At 39.8% G+C, this 17,976-nt stretch overlaps 1 protein-coding gene across 1 annotated transcript in view; it reads left to right on the top strand.

Annotated features, from left to right (window-relative positions):
* FAM185A (family with sequence similarity 185 member A) overlaps positions 1 to 17,976 on the top strand; it is a 52,379-nt gene that overhangs the window by 21,007 nt on the left and 13,396 nt on the right. Inside the window, exons 5-7 of the mRNA XM_080936501.1 lie at positions 8,754 to 8,795; positions 13,571 to 13,666; positions 17,071 to 17,205. Of these exons, the coding sequence (XP_080792627.1) occupies positions 8,754 to 8,795; positions 13,571 to 13,666; positions 17,071 to 17,205 (273 nt within the window). The remainder of the gene's footprint in view (positions 1 to 8,753; positions 8,796 to 13,570; positions 13,667 to 17,070; positions 17,206 to 17,976) is intronic.

Genomic DNA, 17,976 nt, shown 5'->3' with positions numbered 1-17,976 from the left:
ACACAATGAGAAGACCAAACCTAAGGATAATAGGAATAGAAGAGGGCGAAGAATATCCACTAAGAGGCATAGTAAATATCTTCAACAAAATCCTGGAAGAAAACTTCCCTATCCTTAAAAATGAGATGGCCATGAGCATAAAAGAAGCCTAAAGATCTCCAAATAGGTTGGACCAGAAAAGAAATACCTCCCGACACATAATAGTAAAAACACCAAGTGCCCAAAGCAAAGGAAGAATACTAAAAGCAGTAAGGGAAAAAGGTCAGGTAACATATAAAGGCAGACACATCAGAATCACACCCAATTTCTCAACAGAGACTATGAAAGCTAGAAGAGCCTGAACAGACATCATGCAGACCCTAAGAGAGCACAAGTGCCAGCCCAAGCTGCTATACCCAGCAAAACTATCAATTACCATAGATAAACTAAACATAAAACTAAATTCACAAAATATATGACCACAAACCCAGAACTACAACGAATTATACGTGGAAAACCCAATACAATGAGGGGAACCACCTCATAGTAAAAACAAGAAAACTTCTAAGCAAGAAAACCAAAAGACAAAAGACACACAGGCACAATTCAACCTACCAAAGCAACAATAGCAGGAAACAGCAACCACTATTCCTTGATATCTATTAACATAAATGGACTCAACTCCCCAATAAAAAGATATAGGCTATCAGACTGGATACATAAACAAAACCCAGCATTTTGCTGCATACAGGAAACTTATCTCAGATACAAAGACAGACACTATCTCAGAATAAAAGGTTGGGAAAAAAAATCTTCCAAGCAAATGGCCCCAAGAAGCAAGCTGGAGTAGCCATTCTAATATCGAATAAAGTAGATTTTCAACCAAAAGTTATCAAAAAAGATAAGGAAGGACAGTTTTTATTTATTACAGGGGAAATCTGTCAGGAGGAACTCTCAATCCTTAACATATATGCTCCAAATACAAGAGCACCCATATTCATAAAAGAAACCCTACTAAAGCTCAAAAAATACATTTCTCCCCACACAATAATAGTGGGAGACGTTAATACCCCCACTCTCACCAATGGACAGATCATGGAAACAGAAACTGAACAAGGACACTGCAAAACTAGCAGAGACTATGAATCAACTGGAATTAATAGGTATCTATAGAACATAGCATCCTAAAACAAAAGAATACACCTTCTTCTCAGCACCTCACTGCACCTTCTCGAAAATTGGCCATATAATTGGACACAGAACGAGCCTCAATCAATATAAGAAGATCGAAATACTCCCATGCATCCTTTCAGATCACCATGGTCTAAGGCTGCTCTTTAATAACAACAAAGACAACAAAAAGCCCATATACACATGGAAACTAAACAATGCTCTATTAAACAAGAGCAGGGTCAAAGAAGAAATAAAGAAAGAAATTAAGGATTTTCTAGAATTCAATGAAAGTGAAAACATGACATACCCAAACCTATGGGAAGCAATGAAAGCAGTACTGAGAGGAAAACTCATAGCTCTGAGTGCTTACATTAAGAAACTGGAGAGAGCATACACTAGCAACCTGACAGCACAGTTGAAAGCTCTAGAACAAAAGGAAGCAGATACAACCAAGAAGAGTAGAGAGCAAGAAATAATCAAACGTAGGGCAGAAATAGACCAAATAGAAACAAAAAGAACCATTGAAAGAATCAACAAAACCAAGAGCTGGTTCTTTGAGAAAATTAACCAGATTGATAAACCCCTAGCCAGACTAACTAGAGGGCAAAGAGAGAGTATCCAAATAACAAAATCAGAAAGGAAAGTGGAGAAATAATGACTGAAACTGAGGAAATTCAAGAAATCATCAGATCCTACTACAAAAGCCTATACTCAACAAAGCTGAAAAATCTGGAGGAAATGGATGAATTCCTAGACAAATACAAGATACCAAAGTTAAACCAGGACCAGGTAAACCATCTAAATAATCCCATAACACCTAAAGAAATAGAAGCAGTCACCAAAAGCCTCCCAACCAAAAAAAAAAAAAAAAAAGCCCAGGTCCAGATGGGTTCAGTGCAGAGTTTTATCAGACATTTATTGACGACATAATACCAATACTCTCCAAACTATTCCACAAAAAAGAATCCAATGGAACACTACGTAACTCATATTTTGAGGCTACAATAACCCTCGTTCCTAAACCACACAAAGACCCTACAAGGATAGAGAACTTTATACCAATCTCACTTATGAACATTGATGTAAAAATACTCACCAAAATCCTTGCAAACCGAATCCAAGAACACATCAAAATGATCATTCACCATGATCAAGTAGGCTTCATCCTTGGGATGCAGGGATAATTTAATATAAGGAAATCCATCAACGTAATCCACCATATAAACAAACTCAAAGGAAAAAACCACATGGTTATCTCACTAGATGCTAAGAAAGCATTTGACACAATCTGACACCACTTCATGTTAAAAGTCTTGGAAAGAACAGGAATCCAAGGCCCATACCTAAACATAATAAAAGCAATATACAGCAAACCAACAGCCAACATCAAACTTAATGGCGGGAAACTTGAAGCAATCCCACTAAAATCAGGGACTCGACAAGGCTGCCCACTCTCCCCCTACCTATTCAACATAGTACTGGAAGTCCTGCCGGAGCAATTAGACAGCAAAAGGAAATCAAAGGGTTACAAATTGGAAAGGAAGAGATAAAAACATCACTCTTTGCAGATGACATGATAGTGTACTTGAGTGACCCCAAAAATTCCACCAGAGAACTCCTATGGCTGATAAACAAGTTCAGCAAAGTGGCTGGATATAAAATTAACTCAAACAAATCAGTAGCCTTCCTATACTGAAAGGACAAACATGTGGAGAAAGAAATTAGGGAAAATATACCCTTCACAATAGTCACAAAAACTATGAAATACCTTGGTGTGACTCTAACTAAGCAAGTGAAGGACCTGTATGACAAGAACTTCAAACCTCTAAAGAAGGAAATTGAGGAAGATCTCAGAAAATTGAAAGGTTTCCCATGCTCATGGATTGGAAGGATCAACATTTTAAAAATGGCCATCTTACCAAAAGCAATCTACAGATTCAATGCAATGCCCATCAAAATTCCAACCCAGTTCTTTGTTGAGTTAAAAAGAGCAATGTGTAATTTCATCTGGAATAACAAAAGTCCTAGAATAGCGAAATCCATACTCAACAAGAAAACATCTGCGGGAATCACTATCCCTGACCTCAAGCTATATTATTACAAGGCAATTGTGCTGAAAACTGCATGGTACTGGTATAGAAATAAGTAAGTGAATCAATGGAATAGAATAGAAGATCCAGAAATGAGCCCTCACGTATATGGTCACCTGATTTTTGACAAAGGAGCTGTAAACATTCAATGGAAAAAGGACAGCCTATTCAACAAATGGTGTTGGTCCAACTGGCACTCAGCATGCAGAAGAATGAAAATAGACTCTTTCTTATCTCCTTGTACAAAGCTCAAGTGTAAGTGAATCAAAGATCTCCATATTAAACCAGGTACACTGAAACTATTAGATGAGAAAATAGGGAAAACCTTAGAACTCATAGGCACAGGAGAAAATTTCCTGAACAGAACACCAATGGCTTGAGCTCTAAGGTCAAATATTGACAAATGGGACTTAATGAGATTGCAAAGTTTTTGTAAGGCTAAAGACACTGTCAAGAAAACAAAACGACAGCCAACAGAGTGTGAAAAGATCTTTACCAACACCACATCAGATAGAGGCCTAATATCCAGGTATACAAGGAACTCAAAAAGCTAGACACTAGAGAATTAAACAACCCTATTAAAAATGGGGTACACACTTAAACAAAAGGTTCTCAATCCAGGAATATAGAATGGCTGAGAAACATCTAAGGAAGTGCTCAACATCCTTAGCCATCAGGGAAATGCAAATCAAAACAACCCTGAGATTCCACATCACACCAGTCAGATTGGCCAAGATCCAAAACTCAGATGATAACAGATGCTGGCGAGGATGTGGAGAAAGAGGAATACTTCTCCACTATTGGTGGGGTTGTAAACTGATACGACCACTCTGGAAATCAGAAAAATGGACATAGTACTACCTGAAGACCCAGTTATTCCACTTCTGGGCATTTACCCCAGAGACACTCCAACATACAACAAAGACACATGCACCACATTGTTCATAGCAGCTCTATTTATAATAGCCAGAAGCTGCAAAGAACCCAGATGTCCTTCAGTAGTTGAAAGGATACAAAAATTGTGGTACATTTACACAATGGAGTACTACTCAGCTATCAGAAACAATGACTTAACAAAATTCTTAAGAAAATGGATGCATCTAGAGAATATCATCCTGAGTGAGATAACCCAGTCACAAAAGAATAGACATAATATGCAGTCACTGATAATGGGATACTAACCCCAGAAAGCTCTGAACATCTCAGAAACAACTCACAGACTGTGTGAAGTTCAAAAAAAAAAAAGAATATATTTTATTTAAATAGAACTGTATCACATCCCCCTTTCCTCCCTACAGCCCCTCCTAATTTTTCTCCTATACCCTCAAATTAATAGCCTCTTTTCCTATATTATTGTTACATATATACATATGTGTATGTATATGTACCCACAAATACTTAATTACAACCTTAAATAAAATTAAAAAAATAAAAATAAAAAGTTATGTTAATACTGCCCCCCCCAAAAAAAACTTTGAGAATATATCTAAGACCTGCCTGTTCAGGATTTATCTAGTTTTGTTTTTTTTTTTTTTTTTTTTTTTTTTTTTTTTTTAGGTTTAAATTGATTTTTCTTCTCAGAGCTGAATGAATCCAATATATAATTCTTAAAAAAAAAAAAAGCCCTTTTACACAGCTCTGAGTAAAAACTGGCTTTTTGGTTGTGTGTGTGTGTGTGTGTGTGTGTGTGTGTGCATGTGTGTGTGCATGCGTGCGCGAGCACGTGCTTGTGGTACCTCTTCCCATATGCCTCCAGACAGAATGTTTACTGATGTTGTCTATTGCAGAGGTGGCATAGACAGTTCCTCCGCATGTTCTAAGGAGGGCGGAGGAGAAGCACACAGGTACCCACGGATGCTGGCAGTCATGTCTTCTGATAACTCCTTTATAAACATCTACACTTCTTTTTCTGTCTCTCTAATCTCCGTATTCTCCATCTTATATATATATATGTGTCTCTGCCCCATTGCATGTTGTATTTTTTTAAGTCTTAACCACTCCTGCATCCTGATGATTCAGTTTGTATCTTTGGTCCTGGCCTCCCATGTGTGATCTCGATACCTAATACACACAGCCAGTGGGTTTTCACAGGCACAGGACATTCAGCATTTCTGATGTCTTCCCCACCCCTCCGCCTCACCCCAGCCTCCTGGCCTCATCCAGAGTGTCTCTTTTTTATTTACACTTGCAGTGTTTGATGTTACTGTAGTCCCATGCTGTGAATCCATGGCTTATTTTTAATTCTCTTTCTTTCTACTCAGCTGCTAAATTTAAGTTTCATAAATCTCCCAAATGTTTCTTCAGTCTACCTCATTTTTTTTTTCTTTTGGTTCCTAGCCTTCCACAGACTCCGTTTCCTCTTATTGGAGTGGTAGTTCTGCCTGTTTTTCTGAAACCCTTTGAACTTCCTGCTTGGGACTCTGCCCTCTCTTCCAGAACTGTATGAAACCTCACTTTTTGTTATGTATGGTTCTAAACTACTTTATACCTCAGAGACCTGAATTTGAGCCTTGGGTCATAATGACCATGCCTTTATATTCTATGTAAAAATGCTTTTCCCAGCATTTTAAAATTGCACTCTCTGTCTCTCTCCCTCTCCCTCTCTCCCTCTCCGTCTCCATCTCTGTCTGTCTGTTTGTCTCTCTCTGTCTCTGTCTCTGTCTCTGTCTCTGTCTCTCTCTCTCTCTCTCTCTCTCTCTCTCTCTCTCTCTCTCTCTCTCTCTCTCTGTGTGTGTGTGTGTGTGTGTCATAATCTTTCAGTACTTGGCTAAAATATTCTCCCCTTATCTCTGGCTTTCCATTGTCTATAAATTATTGCTTAGTTATAAATTCTTCAAGAGAAAGGACCATGTTTCATGTCTGAATTCTTAGCATTTAGCCTTGTGATTTACTAGCAAGGCCCCTCCTTCCTGTCTCTCCCATGTACCATCTCAGACCCATCCAAAGGGCCAACCTCTGAGGATGTTTGAAGGACTCTGTAGATCATGGAAGTATATGTGCTGTTTAACCATAACCATATTCTTTTGCTGAGGAAAAATAGGGTTTTTATCTTTGAATTGAATCATTTGTTTTTCTCTAACCATGTTAAAATGAAGGTTGTGAGATCAGAAAAACTATGTCCTCTTAAATCCTAGAATTTCTGGGAAAGTTGTACAACTGGAGAGTATCAGAAAACACATAGTTACCATGGTTACCGTAGCTACCAGAGGCTGTACAGTTCTGATTTCATAGAGAGTAAAACCTTTTCTTGAGTCTGACTCAAGTAGTTGTTGCATTTATTATTTCAGTGATCGGTATGAAAAGATGAAACCAAAATGTGGGTAATTATGCTAATAATGCGCATTGTTCATGTGTATATCTCTTTGTGTTCTCTTTTATTCTGCAAAGTAGCTAAGGCAGAAACTCATTCGTATTTTCTGAGTACTTTGGACTATTTCTGTTTAAGGTAGAGTTTTTTTTAAGTATTTTGGTGTTTATTGAAAGTACATCTGTGTATATTTTAATATATGTTACTGATATATAGTTATGTTCTTGCCCCTAACTTTTCCTTCCTTCAGCCCCTCCCATGGCCCCTCCTCAAGTTGATGGCCTCTTTTTGTTTGATTATTATTGTTGTGTTTATATACGTGTTTTGTTGCTTATTCTTTATTGAAATTTTTATAACCATTCTTTAGATTCATGGCATTTTTGTTCCACTCTGGTTTTTACTGCATATAGAACGCTAATATTCAAGAGGAATGTTATCAGGTACATGTCACTGTAATGAGAAGTAGTCTTCATTCTCTGTGGATATTAAACTTTTGTCTTATAGCTGTAAGAATCATTTTGTCAAGATTTCATGTCATAACCGCTAGTGACTATTTTGAGAGGATCATATTTTCATTTAAAAATAATATTTTGCTACATTAAGACTATTGTAAATGTGTGGGGTTCAGTTTTCTTGTGTGTGGGCACTTGGACTCACTAGCTAACTGGTTATAAAACTATGTCTAGTCTTAGACCTAGCTAGGTCTCTGGTTCAACATGTCTCATAGGAGAATACTCAGGATATCATCCTGGGCTGTGCGCTCTTATCAGTGTTCACTGAGGATGAATATGGCTCCATGCCTGCTTATAGCTGTTGTCTTGCTAGCCAGAGGTCTCTTGATCCCCTTGTCCAGTGGCCAATTTCAAAGGGCGATTGACAGTGTGCCATCTGACTTCCATGAGATGTGTAAAGGACTAGAAATACACAATCATAATCTTTGTATAACCTAACCATGGAAATGACAGCCCACAACCTTTAGGCAAGTCACTGAGGTCTGGCCTGCACACGATGGAAGACCATACAGAGGGCCCGGGTGCTAGAAGGAAGGACAAGTGGGAGCCATTTTGGAAGCTGCAGGCTTTTGGCCACTGTTTGCATGTGATGGCGAGATGACTATATTTCCTGGGTTTAAAAATTGGAAGAGAGTATTTAGAGCACACCAATGAAGTAATATTTTCTTAACACATTTAACAAGATATTCAAAGCCTCGTAATGTCCCGAGACATAAAAATAATTTTATGGGCTTCTCCATTAAAGCCATGTTCTTATCCCTACACAAATGCACCCCTTGTTCTTGGACTCACAAGGATTTTTGCCATCATGCATGCCTGACTACTGGGCAACAAATCAAATGTCTTTCTTTTGACTTTCCACAGAAATTGACATACTATTTACAAATCATATATAATAAAATTTCTCTGGATTAATTCTGAATTCATGTTAGTCCTTGTTTGTGTAGCGTTGGATTATATTAGAAGATATGAAGTTATTGCATACATTTTTGGGGAAGAATCTATGATTTTCTGGTTCTAGAAGCACTGGTATCCACAAACACACATATGAAGAACAGTCCTGTTTTTAAATGAAGTGGGCTGAGAAGAATGGTTGTAATACCCTCTCCTCATTCTGGAAAATATATTTCATTGCGGAGTGAAAAGCTTTGAAGTTCTTTTTCTTTACTAGCCATACGTCTGTGTATTCGTTAGTCTTATCCTAAGTCAGCTTAACTCTTGGCTCAGAAACTACTTTAATCGAACAGACATGGCAAGTGGCCTGAAAAAGAAAAAAAAAAAAGACATTTCCATGAAATATTTGTGTTCCTTGTTTAAAACGCAGGCTTTGTGTGACCAAGTCTAGTTAATGAATTGATGTTTATGTTGAAGATGTGTAAGGGGGACCTTTGGGGTGTTCTTGACAGGCTGTTTGGGTGCCATTATCTTTGCCCCATGTGTAAGAATGATGGTTTTGTAGTTATGCTATAAAACTTTGCAGTCTGGACAGGGAGGGGAAGGTTATAAGTCATTCATTTCAGAATTGCAGTTGCATCTCCAACTGGATTTCTGATGTTGACGAAAATGACCATCAGAGAAGTAGTAGTAGTAAATGACATTGTGGACATACACTGTGCATTTGGATTCTCTATAATACAGTTCCTGCTCTATTATGTCTGGTAATTTGGAATTCTTGTTTTCTCTCTTTTGCAGGAAATATCATATTGCAAAGCAAGATGGGTAACATTACAGTGGGTATGTGTCAAGATGCTGGTTGGTAATGTCTTAACAATACTTGTAGCTGGGATGCTTCATTAAAGTCTGTAGTTTATCTCACAAGCCTCACTTGATATGCTGTAGGTCATGTGTAGATAGACCAATATGTCTACTAAGAGAAAATGTCCTGGACCTAGTGTTAAGAAAGAAAAATCTTATGAGTTTCTTGGGTTCCTTAAATAACTACATTAACTCTCTCAAAGAAAGGTATAGTAACATATGTTTGTATGTATGTATATATGTATGTATATATATGTGTATGTATATGGGTGTGGATAAATATCTACATTTCTAAAACTTGTCCTTTGAAGTCAACTGTTAGTACACCAATACCTTTTCAGTCACAGTTATGAGTGTCTGCTATGTATCAGGAACTCAATACTAGGGGATATATTGGTCAACAGGACTACTTATTGTGTCTAGGAGCTGTCACCTCTGAGTGCCATTTAGAAAGAAAATAAATAAATAACAAAAGGTGATTTCAGATCACTGTAAATGCAATGAAGATGTGAGCTGAGTCTTAAGGTAGATCAATTCTCGAATTTCTGAGACACCACCATATTGATTTCCACAATGGTGGCACAAGTTTGCACTCCACCAGCAGTGAAGGAGTGTCCCACTTGCTCCATATCCTTACCAACGTAAGCTGTCACTTGAGTCTTTTATCTTAACCATTCCGGCTGGTGTAAGATAGAATCTCAAAGACTTTCATTTGCATTTCTCTGATGGCAAAGAATGTCTAACATATTTCTTTAAGTGCTGATTAGTCATTTGAGGATCCTTTGTTGAGAATTTTCTGTTTAAATCTATACCCCATTTTTAAATTGGATTATTTGCTTTGTTGCTGTCTAGTTACTTGAGTTCTTTATATATTTTGGATATCAGCTCTCTGTCAGATGTGGGGTTGAAGTTCTTTTCCCATTCTGTGGGCTACGATTTTGTTCTATTGATGGTGTCCTTTGCCTTACAGAAGCTTTTGAGTTTCATGAGGTCCCTTTATTAATTGCCTTTGCTGTTGATGTTCTCAGGAAGTTTTCTCCTGTGCCAGTGTGTTCAAGGTTATTCCCCACTTTCTCTTCTGTCAGGTTCAGTGTGTCTGGTTTTATGTTAGGTCTTTGATCCACTTGGACTTGAGTTTTGTGCAGGGTGATAGATATTGATGTCCTCCTACTGTGTTGCCTCATCTGTCTTGATGTGATGGTATATGCCTTGTCTTGCTGTAGCTTGTTAAACTGTTTGGTTAATGACCCTGGAAGGCCTTCTCTTTTCTGAGGGGAGGCAGGGACTGGGGTAGATCTGGTGTTAGGGGAACGGGAAACTGCAGTCCAGATGTAATATGAGAGTATGAAAAAACAGATTTACATTTTTGAGGTGTGTCAGGAAGGCCTGTGGAGGACACAATGGGAGCTGAACTAGACCTTAGACCGCTGTGTGCCCCTCAGGCGCTGTAGCACCCGAAGGTTCAGATGGTGGGTGTCATCCATTCAAACTCAGGATGCTCAGCCTGTAGTAGCTCTTGTTCTGAGACAAAGGACCATCCTGAAGTTAACATTTGGGAAGAGAGAAAGCAGGGCCAGCAGTGTGATGTGGTGTGGTGTGGTGTGTTGTGGTGTGTGTGGTGTGTGTGGTGTGGTGTGTGGTGTGGTGTGGTGTGTGGTGTGGTGTGGTATGTGGTGTGGTGTGTGGTGTGGTGTGGTGTGGTGTGTGGTGTGGTGTGTGGTGTGGTGTGGTGTGGTGTGTGGTGTGGTGTGGTGTGTGGTGTGGTGTGGTGTGTGGTATGGTGTGTGGTGTGGTGTGGTGTGTGGTGTGGTGTGGTGTGGTGTGGTGTGTGGTGTGGTGTGGTGTGGTGTGCTGTGGTGTGCTGTGGTGTGGTGGTGAGCATGAGTGCAGGCAGAATCGCTTGCCCGGCGGGACTTGAGCTTCCCATGCTGCCTCTTGAAGGTGTTGCCAAAGCTGTGTCTCATCTATTAAAGGGCCAAGAGAGATTAAAAACTTGCTTCGAATATGCCTGACCAATTTTGAAGAGGTTCTCCATTTATCTAAAGGAAAACACCACATTTAAAATGGTGGCTTTGCAAGCTTAGTTGTTCTTCTCCTGTTAACAAAATGCATGTTTTTGTTTTGTTTTTTTGTTTTTGTTTTTGTTTTTTTTGGTTTTTTTTTTTTGTTTTTGTTTTTTTTTTTTTTTTTTTTTTGAGGATGGTGTCAAGCTGGTGGTTGACATCAGCAGTTCTCTTTTGAGTAATTAAAAATAAAACAACTCTGTGGTTTCTGTCAGACAAGGTCTTTGTCCAGAATTCTAATGATAGCCAGTTCTCTGTGGGAGTCTACATAGCTGCCCATCTGCTTGCTCTCTGGTTTCTGTTCTCTTGTCTACTCCCTTAAGACGTCTCCAAGACCTGTAGAATTTCTTCACAATGCTAATCTTTAAAGTATGGAATTCTTGAGGATAAAGCCTTAATTTTACTCTTGATGATTAATTTTCATTTCAGTAATTTGTGTTATAAAAAGTTTGTTTTGCTGCATAACTTTTTAAAATGCAAGCCATATGGTTTTATAATTTAAAACCTTCTGAGAGTTTCATATATGCGTACTATATTTCCATAATTTCTACCACATTCCTCCCCCTACCGACTCCTCAAACCCCCCTTTATGTCCTCTTATTTTTAGTATACACACATATATACATACACACATATGTGTGTGTGTGTGTATATATGTATATATATATACAGCTTGCTGAGTCCACGTGATGTTATCTGTGATTTTGTGTTCATGGCTGACTGGTATTGCAATCTGTTATGGATGCACTCCTGAAGAAGACTTACTCTCCTCTCTGCAGCCATGTATTGCCGACAGCTCTTCATGTGATTTCCCCTCCCACACTGGAACATCAGCTGATGGTGGTGTTGTGTAGCTCTCACATAAGCAACCATATTTCTTGAGATTTCATGTTTGCTATGTGGTCTTAAATGCTGCATATCTATTTCTTGTTTATAAAATACATCTTGAGTTTTTTGACATGTTTGCAAGATGAGCCATCAACAAATGTCAAAACTGATAACACTCACAGATATAATTCCTTTGTAACTTATAATTATTTTTCCACAGTGAAGAGAAGGAAAGTATTGTTTGTGAATCACGTCACATTCTTGGGGAGTCCCCTTTCTCCAGAGAAACAAAGTCAAACTCATTTTTAAACATGTCACTTTATTCGAGCGGGGATGATACTTTACACATAGGTAGTATACAGGTTTGTACAGGTTTGTACAGGTTTGTTGATATGTTTTTATGGCTTCTTCTAGAGTTTAGTAAGAGGCTTCTGAGTGAAGTTTCTGTTGGGACTTATTTAGCAATGATGTAGCCAGTCTCTCTGCCTCATGTCCTTTACCTGACATCTTCATTCCCTAACACTGGTATTTAGTTTTGACACTTGAAAACTAATCATGGAGGTCTGATAAAGAACATTTTGGTATAGATTGCAGGCAAATTATTTTAAATGATTGTTGATCCAGATCTTGAATAATTCACTTCGAAGTTTTATTGAAGTTATATATTTTAAAGTTAAATATTGCCTTGTGGATATATATTTTTAAAATTATATATTATAAAGTTAAATTTTAAAGTTAAATGTTGCCTTGTGGATATATATTTTCTTTCCATATTTTACCAAAAGTATTATTTTCCACATAATTTTCACTACGAATCTGATTTTGCTTCTCAGTTGAAGTAGTAGAAGTCCTTGATAAAAAAAATGCTTTTAAGGGTTTGTGCTCGGCCTTCTCGGGACAGTCAGGCTAGATATTCCAGTAAACGTTTGGTGCCCCAAGAAAGGGAAAAAAGACCCTTACCACAGACACTTAAGTCATTCTCCAGTTTTCTTGTGTCTGACTCTGTTTCTCCTTGACCTTAAACTGTCGTCTACTAAAAAGAAGTGACAGTAAACATTGGGAACTCTGTGCCCATGTAAGTTATGATTTTTGTATTCCAACATGAGGTACCTATTCAGATCAGAAACTAATAAAGGTGTATTTGCTAGATGAAAACACAAAACAGACTTCCCTCTTCCAGTGACTGTCCACGTCCTTGATGCCCCTCTAGGAAGTGCGGTAAACCTTATGTGGGTAGCCTGTTACTCTCAATCCAGCAGGTTTGCTGACAGGGAAAAATATGAAATTCTTTGATTTCTTGCTAACTTTTCTTCACTCCAGAAGTTGTCAGTATGAGAGTAGATGAGATGCTTGAGTGGAGCTTTCCAGTGTTGGCCTTGGCTGCCACTCATCACACACCATGAGCGGTGAGCTATGGTGCGGGAGAGATGGTTCAGTGGTTAAGAGCACTGACTGCTGCTCTTCCAGAGGACCTGGATTTGATCCCCAACACCCACCCACTGGTGGCTCACAGCCACCTGTAGCTCCAGTTCAGGGGAACAGATGTCCTCTTCTGGTTTCTGTAGGGACTGGCCCTGCAAGTGGTAGGCAGACATATATGCTGGCTAAATAACCATGAAGTTAAATTAAAAATTTAAAAGAGATGCATATTCACAATTCTATAAAGTTGCATTGGTTATCTGGGTATAGGTTTCTAAATTTCTAATGTGTTTTGATAAAAATAATGATGCTGTTATAATAAAACCCTAAAGCCTTTCAAGGTTAGTAGATTCTTACACAAATATCAAAGCAGGGCCTTTAATTTTGTTTTTAATTTCATTTGCTCCACTAAGAACAGTCATGGATACTGTTTTCTTTCCCCAGACTCATCCTCTGGATGTCTAAAAGCCTCCAGTCATCAGGGAGCTATAGATGTGTATGTCAGTCAGCTGGGGGAAGTGGTCCTGACCTCGCAGGAAGGTGAGCCAGCTGGACTGTCACATCGTGACTGCAGTGTGAGAATGATGGGACCTGTGGGTAACAAGCAGAAGGTTGGATTTCCACAGTGACTTCAGGAAATTTCCTTCATTTAAATACTGTTAATAAGATCGCTAAGCCAATCAGAAATCCTTGTTCAGGACAGATGGCCACGAAAACAAACTTTCTTTTTGTAGGTCAAACAAACACGTTGTTATAGTTTGACTGTTACTGTTCATGTTTCTGTGCCAGGATCTTTCAGTTTTGCTGTATAGGAAACAAGAATATTTGTTGTAGGGAAAATGTCTAAGTTTTCTGCCAGCCTCTAGAGAACCTCCCCTGCCATTAATGTAGAATGTTTGTAGCCTTCCAAGCATGATCCCAACATGTCTCCACAAAGGCTCTCTAAGGCACACTTCTGATGTAGTTGTCTATTTAATTCTTCATACAGGTAACTTAATTAAAATGGTATACTTTTGTTCACTAGAATGCTGAATATGAGTTGCATGCATCTAAAGAGTCATCTTAAATATATGTTTTATTCTTCTGAAAACTAATTGTATATACATATACATCATATACATATACATCATATACACATACACATACACATACATATACATCATATACATATACATCATATACATATACATATACATCATATACACATACACATACATATACATCATATACATATACATATACATCATATACACATACACATACACATACATATACATATACATCATATACACATACATATACATATACTTGTGAATGATAGTGACAGCCCATCTTAGCTGTATGGGTGGAAGTAACTGAGGTGCAGAAAAGTGAACTACACTTCTGTATGGAAGGTTTCAAGAGACTAAGAACAACATATAGAATCCTTTACCTATTGGCTAGGATGGGACTGTGTATTACAAGGATAGTGTTTCCTCTCACATATTAGATCTTGGCATTGTTAACTTTTTGTCATGTAACAGTCTTCTGTCCAGAGGCAAGGGAGAGGCACTGAGCACAGAGGGCAGCAGGCTTGAAGCTGTGGCTGACATAGGACAATTTCCAGGGCGCCAGCTTCCTTTAAGATGGAATATTATCTCGTCCTCACGAAACTGCCCACTTTGTCTTAGGTGCTTTTTTATTGCTGTGCTAAGATACAATGACCAAGGCAACTTATTAAAGAAACCATTTAATCAGGCGTCACAGTTGCACAGGGTGGGGAATATGGCTGTAGGCAGGCAGGCATGGCGCCAGAGCAGGCAGTAGCTGCAAGTCGGCTTCTTGATCACAGAGAGAGCTAACTGGGAGTGGTGAGCTTCTGAAACCTCAGAGGCAGCCTGCAGTACCCCTCCTCCAACAAGGTCAACCTAATTCCTCCCACAGCTCCACCAACTGGTGGGCATGAGCACGTACTCAAACATAGGAGCCTATGGGGGCCATTGTCTTTCAAAATCTTAGCCACATAACTTTACTCTGCTATGAGGACTCCAGAGAAACTGTTAACCATGAATGTAACTAGTAACAGAATAGGGGGAAAAGTTTTGAGTCAACAGCTCTTCTATGAAAGTTATTTCTTGGATTGTGCAGTGTATAAAAACTCAAATTGCATTTTTTAACTTTGAAGTTTATCATTCTTCATCCACTTAAGATATTTTTCAGTATTATTTGTGCTAGCATGGTTCTAACAACATTGGGATAGCATATGATATTACAACATTTGATTAGGACTATACTCTTTTTCCTACTGTGAACCATGTTCCTGGCAGCTTAGAGATAACCAGAAACAAAGATCTCTACCTTCTTATTCCGGATTCTTTTGCTTGGTGCTTAGTTTAGCACACTGACAACCTGTTCCAGCCTTGCCCTGTCTCACTGTGGAACGCAGGACCAGCTACTGGAGTCTCTTCACCATCTAGCCGTGTGGGCCGAGGACAAATGTTAGAATGCCTGTCTGTTCTGTCCTGTGAAAGTAAGCATGATGGATGACCGTATTTATTCCTTCAGGACGTGTGTGTGTGTGTGTGTGAGCTTGGGAGCCAGCTTTGCCTGGGCGTGTCCACGTGTTCACTGAGCATGACTGGGAAGATGAATCCTCACACAGTATGCCTTCAGCCCATGGCATTGTTGGTATTCACTCACTTTTGCAATTTGTGAGAGGGTCGTGTTGGCTGGTTCCGATACAGGTTTTACCTTCCTAGTCTGTTCTCATTGGTGAATGGGAATTCACACGTCTCTCGTGCATGGTGTCTGTGCACATGGATGTGAATGGAGGCCTCAGGATGGTACTCTTCACCTTAACCCTCTGGGACAGTGGGACAGCGTCTCACTGAACCCAATGAAAGCTAGCAGCCAGCAGGAATCTCAGCAGTCCTCCTGCCCCCTCCCTCAGCCCCTCCCCCAGCAGTGGGTTACACAGGGGCCTGTTCCTGGTCCTCCTGCTTAAGCAGAAAGGACTCTTCCCCACTGAGCCATCTCTTCACCCCAGGAGTCCATCCTAACCTGAACTTCCTGCTGCCATTGGGATAAGATGGTGTGAGACCACTTGAGTCAATAAGCTAGTGTTAAGCAGGAGACTGTGATCCCTACCTGAGTTCTAAAAGGACCATCCTCTGTGTTTGTCATCCTGTTTGTCCAGAGATGAGCTGATGCTTAAGGCAGAAGGCTCTAAACTTGATGAGAAGCAGGAGGAAGCTGGTAAAAAGGAGTGTGCTTGGAGGTTTGCAGAGACCTACATGATAGTAGGACAGGGGACCTCACAGCTAATGGGGTGCTTTCCGGACTACTCCTGTAGAATCTCCTTTAGAGTATCCCAGCCCGTACTGAAAATAAGGCTGAGTGTTCTCTGTCAGTTCTTAGAAGCCTGGAACTGACTCTAAAGGAACACTAGTCATTTGGAATCCAAATCATCTCGTTATTTTTTCCTTCACTCCAGGCGAAACTAACTATACAGCATCCTGTGGCTCATGTGGCCTAGTGAGCAGTGAGGTCATGAATCCTGTTGGACAGTGGAGTCACACTGTGTGAAACACAGTCACTGAAGTCCAAAGCCTCACCTGTAAGATTGGGTGATAATGGTTCTTCCCAGAGCCGAAATGGTGATTGTCTGCCTCTGTGCAGATGCTCACTGACAGTGTATTCTGTCTTTGCCATGGGCATGGTAAATTACTGCTCCTGGTAAATTACTGCTCCTGGTAAATTACTGCCCTTTTTTTCTTTTTTTTTTTTCTCGTGGATGAGCTGGGTAAGGATGATGTTAGCAATAGAAAAGCTAGTAGCTCATAATGTTCTGCTGCCCTTACTCCTGGCAGAAGTCAGGATGGGCGAGTGCCTTGAAGACACTGCGACGCCTGGGAGAAAGAAATAATGTGATTTATTTGTGTTCTTTTACTGTGATTCTGCCACAGGTTCTATTGCCGTCAAGGCCCCATCTTCCCTACGAGCCTACTTAAAATTATCGGGGAAAGAAGTAGTTGTGGATGAAGAAGCTCATGTCCAGGAAATGGCCAAAGACTGTCAAGGTGATGGTGTGACAGTTACAGGTAAGAAGACGGCATGGATGAGCGGCCATGGTCCTGAGTGTTAGCCGCAGCTCTATTCCTCTCCGTTCTCGAGTCCCAGTGTTTGCCAGTGATGATGACCAGCAACATCATCGGACACTGCTGGAAAGGTCTCCTTCAACCAGTAATTCTGTCCTTAGATAAAGTGTACATAAACCTTTTTCCTGGGCAGCAGGGGCTGGGGTGGGAGGAGGGATCCTAATTCTTGAACTTCTGTTATTACACAAGCCTTAAAGTAACTGCATGATTACCCAGGAATCTTGCTTGCTATGCATACTGTAGCCTTGCTCTTTTGGTATGGGAAATTCTCAGTTTCACAAATTAAAGAATTCTTGTGCATGTTTAATTACATCTAACCACACTATCTTTAAATGTTATAGTGGCTACTCACCTCAAGACTGGCATTTCCCTTTAAATTCTAGCACACTGTGGTCAGGAAGGAGCTGGGGGCTGAAATGACTGCATATGTACACATGCTGCAGGCTCACCCGAGAGCTGTGCTGAAGGAAGGGTACGACAGGGTGCTCCTCATACAACCCAGTGTCCCTTGTAAAAGTTCCCCTTAGAGGGTGTGAGAATTAAGAGCGCAGTCTGCTAAAAACAAAGTGGGGCACTGACAAACGTCTAATGAGAATAAAAGTTCCTGCACCTTCCCAGGGCCTAGTGAGCAGAATGGGGATGAGTGTCAGAGCGAGTTCCTCTCGTGGAGGATCCACTAGAGACTTGGGGTGGGTTGCTTTGCTTTGTCTATAT

This window comes from Micromys minutus, assembly GCF_963924665.1.
Source record: "Micromys minutus genome assembly, chromosome: 23".
Taxonomy (NCBI): Eukaryota; Metazoa; Chordata; class Mammalia; order Rodentia; family Muridae; genus Micromys; species Micromys minutus.
Note: the sequence above shows the minus strand (reverse complement) of the source record. Positions and strands in the feature narration are given on the sequence as shown.